Source organism: Eurypyga helias, unplaced genomic scaffold, assembly GCF_000690775.1.
Source record: "Eurypyga helias isolate BGI_N326 unplaced genomic scaffold, ASM69077v1 scaffold3757, whole genome shotgun sequence".
Classification (NCBI taxonomy): domain Eukaryota; kingdom Metazoa; phylum Chordata; class Aves; order Eurypygiformes; family Eurypygidae; genus Eurypyga; species Eurypyga helias.
In genome coordinates, this window is record NW_010263545.1 from 27,964 (window position 1) to 34,261 (window position 6,298).

Below are 6,298 nucleotides of genomic sequence, written 5' to 3' on the forward strand. Positions count from 1 at the left end.
TTTTCAGTCTTGGTTTACTGCTGATAGTGGCATGCTGGTTTGTATTTTCCTGCAGGAATAATAATGTGAATAGGTTACAGCTCCTGCCCTTTTTATGTAGCAACCATAGGGCGAAAAAAAACCTGTTAATATGTCATGTTCTGTATAGGTTTATCATACAAAGGGAGACCACACGTGAACATGTGGATCCCCACATCAGCCACCTGGCATGTGGAAATGACACCCAGCTTGTTAACGGGATCCATCTGAAGTATTGTGTGTATTTTTTGTTTAAGAAAGTTGATCTACATTATCTCTGTGCTAATAAATCTTATGTGAAGGAACTGACTGGGGAGCAAATTTTAGACTACTGTTGAAAGCTAGACGAACAGGAGGTAGTAAAGTCATTACCAGATAGGATGCTTGACTCCAGCAGTGTACAGAGGCTAAGTCCTCAGGGCTTTATAGGAATGGCCACTACTACAGTATTTAACCTTGAAAGATCTCAAGTAGTCAAATACTATTGCATGTGTCTTACTAAATAATAATAATAATGCAGATTATAAAGTGATGTGGTATGCTCTAGTAGTGACATTAGAGTTTTGGAAAGGTAAGGGAGGTTGGGAATGGGTCTGTTAGAAGCGAAGTTACTCTTTTGGTCTTGACAGTGTTCCCCAAGAGACTTGTGTTTGACCTTGTGGCTTTTGTGCCTTTCTCTGTCCCCTCTGCAAGAGGCAAACAATCTCTTACCTGGGAAGATAAAATGAGATTGTCCCATTTTGAAATGAACTGTTTATAAAAAAGATGGATTGGCTGTGGCTTTTGTCCTTATGCATTGTTAAGGTGAGGACTTCATACTGCTTTCATTACTTACCTTAGGCTTCAGCAGAGAGCTATGCCAGCCCAACAACTTGTCTCCGGGAGGCCTGGATCTGAAGTGTGCTGCAACAATCTGTGAAGTGCAGTAGCAAAATCTATTTTGAGGAAAGCTAGCACAACAATATCTGTGTACTCCAGCCAACGCCATGAGTAATTTAATAAGTACTAAGGAGAAAATAAACAAAAACAAATATGTGTATGTAATGTTGCAGTTGTATTTAAAAGCTTAGTGGAGGTCTGAGTGCTTGGCATTCGTGGTAGTGCTCAAGACAGAAATAGTAACAGGGTGGGCTGAGGTGTCAGCAGCATTGTGCAGACCAAAATGTGTATGTGTATCAAAAGACATGAAGTGGGAGAAGAACCTTCGCTCTCTTTAGCACAGTTGTCACCCTTGTAAAAAGCAGATCCCTTTTGTGTCTTTTAATTTCCTGTGTGTCCGTCTGTCTGTCGAATGGTGAAAATTATCTCTGAAGAACTAACAGAGGAAAACATGACTGTGAAAACAGCTGATGCTCAAGGAGGAGGACTTAAAACTAACTTAAAATAGCCCGTTTGTACTTCGAGCATTGCACCGAGTACTGTTGTTAGGCTCAAAAACGTACTTGGTGGTAGCTTCAAAAGTGAAGGTGGGTGGGAGGGAGCTGAGGCTGAGCACCTGGTTGCAGTAAGAGTCTTCATTAGTCTGAGCACATAGCAATAGAAGAGCTCCTTGCAAGAAAGTTGTATAATTTGTTAAGGGAAGGTACCGACTGCAGAGGAGAGAGGCTGGGAAATGGCACGAAGCGAGGACTGCCACCAAGGGCAGTGGTTTTGCCTTTGCCTTTCCCACCGAGTGTGCTTGAGTGCTTCTGCAGCCACAGGAGAAATGAACTGGATGCTGGTGGGAGAAGAGGAGCTGATTGATCCAGGTTAAATCGTGCCCATCACTCCAAAAAAAGGATCTGGGCCATGGAGTCACAGATTGGTGAAGAAGAGGTTTTGGAGGTCTCCTTTATGCTAAAATCCAGTGTCTTAGCTGTAAAACCCATCTTCTGTGGGGTTTTTTCATGCTTGCTGTTAATGGAGTTCTTTTGATGTTTATATAAAGGATATTTACAGAATAATTTTTACTTCCTGGAATGTTTGGAAAATAGTGTTTCATTCAGTAAAAATTTTCCAGATAAGTTGAACAGATGTTTAGAAACTGCTGTCTACTTGAAATGCGTTCAGTTAAAAAAATCATTTGCACGCATACGATTTGAAGTAGTAGATGTAGCCAAGATTGCTTCTGGTTGGCCTTAGAATTACTCCTCATTTTTTATTTCTGCAGCTGGCATCTCCTATATTTGGCTGCACAAAGCTCTCCTGGCACACACAGGGCAAGTGACCAATTAACTGATTATAGATACAAAATAGCTCACATGCAAAATGACACCAGATGCACAGAGGAAATGCTTCTATTATATGTTGTTTGTAATACAAGGATTGTGTATATTTACTGAATTAGTGATCCTGTGATTCCTCTCCTCTTAATTTTTAAAATTGTTTGCAGAAGTGGGGTACACAGCGCTTACTGGAAACTTCTGTTTTGCTATGTTTGGAAACAGTACAGCACTAACAAAGTTGGAAACTATTTTAAATGTGCAGAGTCTAATCCCTGAATATGTTTTTCTGTCTTAGTGGCACTAGTACATCCTTACTGCTGTTCCATATATGGAAATTTGCCATCAGACAGCGTCGTTTTCCAGAGCTCACATTGAGTCAGGAAACTGCCTCGGCAGTAGTCAGACCTCTTGGTTAACTGTTAGAGCAAAGCCAGTCTCCTCCCTCTTCTTCAGGGATGATTAAATTTTCAGTAGATGATTATTGGTATGGTATTTGAGAAAATGTCACTGGTGGGGAAGACAAGGCTCTTCCCTTCCAAACTGGGACTTTTGGGAAGTTGAGTGCCCTAAGAATAATACAGGAATTGGATGTATGTGGTAGACTGTGGAGTGGAGTAGAAAGAGGAGAGGAGAGAAAAACCTGCATCCGCATACTATGTCTGCATGCTTTTTCTTCCAAAATGTCCATAAACAGAGCAATAGATTACCTTATTTTGCAGTAGGATTTCTCAGAGGAGGTGTAGTTTAAAGGATGTGGTTTTCCATGAAGTCATCCTGCTGTGCATGTGACACAGCTTTATTGCTGTTTTGATCTGGAGATGGTGGAATTGAGGGCATGCCTGTGTGGTTGAGGAGGGACAAGGGGATTCGACCTGGTGTGTTCCAAATGTCTGAGACCTTCTCTTTAAATACATTTCTGTGATTGCTTTAAATGCAACTGCCTGGTTTGCCAGGTGAGCAGCTTTCCAAATGGCCATTTAAAGTAGAAAGTTCTCAAGCCTGTTTACGGACAGTGGTAAGTGACAGCACTTTCAAAGTAGTGGGTTCTGGCTTACTCTCGGGTGAAGAGTTGGGGCGGAAGTCTGGGGAGAACAAGAATGGCAGTTTTCTTTGATCATTGCAGCTGGATTTGCGAGCTCATGTGCTTATCACCCGTGTTGACGACTTCCTCAGTTTGTTTCACATTAAATGGATGGATATTTTTTCCCTTCCCATCCTTTTTGATGTATGGTATCAGGACTAGGAAGCATGGAGAAGGATGCATGCTAAACCTTGTATATTACATTACTACTATGCAGTACAGAAAATATTTGACATAACTGATTTGGCAGCTATAACCACCCTGTAGAGTTCAAAATTGTTTTCATGATGGACATATACCATTGTCTGAAAACCACATTGCTGCATAAAGTAAATATTTGTTGATAACACTGGTGTGAAGTGTTCACCACCTTTTCTTTTCTCTCATTCCTAAAACTTGTACGAGGACAGAAACTTGCTGCGTATTCAAGAGAGAGAGAGGCGGAATCAGGAGACTCTGCAGGAGAAAGACAAGTTACCTGAGGGGATTCCCCTCTTTGCAGAACCCTACAAGGTAATGGCAGGGGAGTGTGTGGTGGAGGGAGATGAGGAAGGAGGGTTGGGGGTGGTAGAGGAGAGCTGTGGCCTCTGCATACAGTATAGACTCGAGCATGATACGTACAAACACAGCATCTTCCAGTCTGCTTGACCTAAATTCATCAGATTATGTGCCTCAAGCTCTGAAGGTGGTCTAAGCACAGCACGGACTTCAGGTTGGGCAGATTGATTTGGGGGCTTCCTGTAGTCTGGGAGTTTGAGGGAAAGTGCTGAAGAGCAGTATGGCTGCCTGTCTGCAGCTGTGGTTGAAACAAACTGGTCTGATGTCTGTGTCCCTGAAGTCTACAGGCACACCTGCAATCTTGGCTCAGAACTAATGCTGGCTTGGGCAGTCCCACTTGCTTTGGAGAGACTGCACGCAGGATTGAGATGAGCTTGTGTAACATCACATGTGGTGATGCACGGTGATTAAAAGATGATCCTGAAGAATGTCTCTTCTTGAGCTGGATCTGTTGGGATGGGGAGGCCATGCTTTTTAAATTTTCCCCTCGCTCTTCTGTTGCAGACTAATAAAGAAGATGAGTTGTCAAGCCGAATTCAGAACATGCTGGGCAAATATGAGGAGGTCAAGGAGTTCTTCAACAACGGATCCAATCAGAATCTTATAGGGGTTCCAAAAAGTGTTGTTCCTCTGATGCCACAAGGAAAGCCTTATCACCCGTACTTCCATCAAAAGGCCAGCCATACATTGCCACCTTCATTCCACCACACAACCTGCCATCCACCCATGGGACCTACAGTTATAGCTACTCCCCCTCCAGGCCACTCCATTCACTACCAAAAGGCACAATCAAGAGCAGAACCAGCTTCAGACTTGCACACCAAGAGTCACGGTGTATCCAGCGATCGGAGCCAAGGGCAAGAACGCAATCGTGGTGGCCAGGAAAGTCATGCAGGTTTTCACCACAAGGGAAGTGACCAGTGTGTGGGTGGTGAAGGTTGTGCTAATGAACTGCCAGCCTCCCTTTTGAGGCTTTCTCCATTGCTGTCATCTTTGGCTTCTCCACTGTCACCTCTACATTCCAGCCAGCATGCTGATTCCAGGTCACACAACAGCAGCAAAAGTCATGGGCTGACCTACAGTCAAACAAAATCATCTCGGGACCTAGTCACAGGGTCACAGGAGAAGGAAAGCCAGGACAGCTCAGCCATTAACCTGACCAACACCACTCAGCCTTCCTCTCAGACTTCCCACCCCTCTTTGCCATCAAAACCCAATGCAATGCAGCAGAAACCAACTGCCTATGTCCGACCAATGGATGGCCAAGATCAGGCACCAGTGGACTCACCGGAGCTCAAACCACTTCTGGAGGAATACCACGATGAATCCTATGAAAAAATCTCAGATTTGAAGGTGAATGTCAAAGCCAAGCTATCCAAATTGGAAATTCCTTCTGAGCCTGTAGAGGTGAGTGCAATTGGGAGGGGGGCTCTGTTGCCGGCAGGCTCAGTTCAGCTGTGGGAGGAGAGGTCATGGAAGGGCAGAGACTACCAGAAGCGGTGATGGCTGTGCATGTGTTACTGTGTTTAGAAGGTGCGTTTTGAGGTTGGTTTTTGCTGACCTGCATGAGATACCTGTTTGGATGGTGAAAATGCAGTGCTAGCTAGGATTCTGTGGGTTTCTCAGGCTGCAGAAGGTTTTATGGTTGGAGAGACTGTTTCTGTTGCTATGATCTTTGTTTTGCCTGCAAAGGAGGAGGGGGAGATGATACGCTGAAAAGGTCAAGTGGTAATGCACTTGCAGTTGGTCGATGCAGAGTGTCAGTACTCAGCCAGAGTGCTGGGGGGGGTGGGTAGAGGCCCCAAATCCTCACTGAGTATTGGGACAGCTGACACTGCGGTGAGTTCTGCATCAGCTGGTAGGTTGAAGGTTTGGGGGCTTTTGGGGCTTACTGATAAGTAACTGCAAACACCACAGGGTTTCTCCTAAGTGAGTTTGTAACATCTCACTGTAGACCCTCAGGAAAGTACTAATGTGAAGGAAAAAACATCCTGGAGATTTCTGCTGGTTGGATTTAGCCTAGCTTCCTTGGGAAGCGTGACGTCACTCTGTCTCACGCTTCATCAGGTGCCTTTTGAGCAAGTTCTGAAGGGTTAAGTAAATTTAGTCCAGAGATGGAATTCTCAATGATAAGCAAGATCCTAAAAGTCCTGTAAAAATTTGCATTTGGACAAAGAAGATACCTTCTTTCTTGTCCCAACTGTATGAGCAAAAAGAGCAGAAATCTGTGTGTGTGCTTATCAGCAGAAGGCAGCCCGGGCAGCAAGCTGGAGCATACCTTTATTTAGTCACTGCGCTTGTCCTTTCTCTGCCAAGGGCTAAGAGTCTTGTTGCAAAAGACGTGGGATGAGAAGCTGCAGCTCCTGCAGTGAAGAGGTGGCAGTTGGGCCAAAGACCAAAATGTGTTGGTAAATCATGTAAGTCTTTGGTTATTCAT

The 6,298-nt window shown here is 44.3% G+C and overlaps 1 protein-coding gene across 1 annotated transcript in view; it reads left to right on the forward strand.

The window, feature by feature from the left end:
- Positions 1-3,696: 3,696 nt before the first annotated feature.
- AFF1 (AF4/FMR2 family, member 1) overlaps positions 3,697-6,298 on the forward strand; it is a gene marked incomplete at its 5' end in the record, with an annotated part of 61,771 nt that continues 59,169 nt past the window's right edge. The window contains 2 exons of the mRNA XM_010156070.1: positions 3,697-3,816; positions 4,366-5,268. Of these exons, the coding sequence (XP_010154372.1) occupies positions 3,697-3,816; positions 4,366-5,268 (1,023 nt within the window). The remainder of the gene's footprint in view (positions 3,817-4,365; positions 5,269-6,298) is intronic.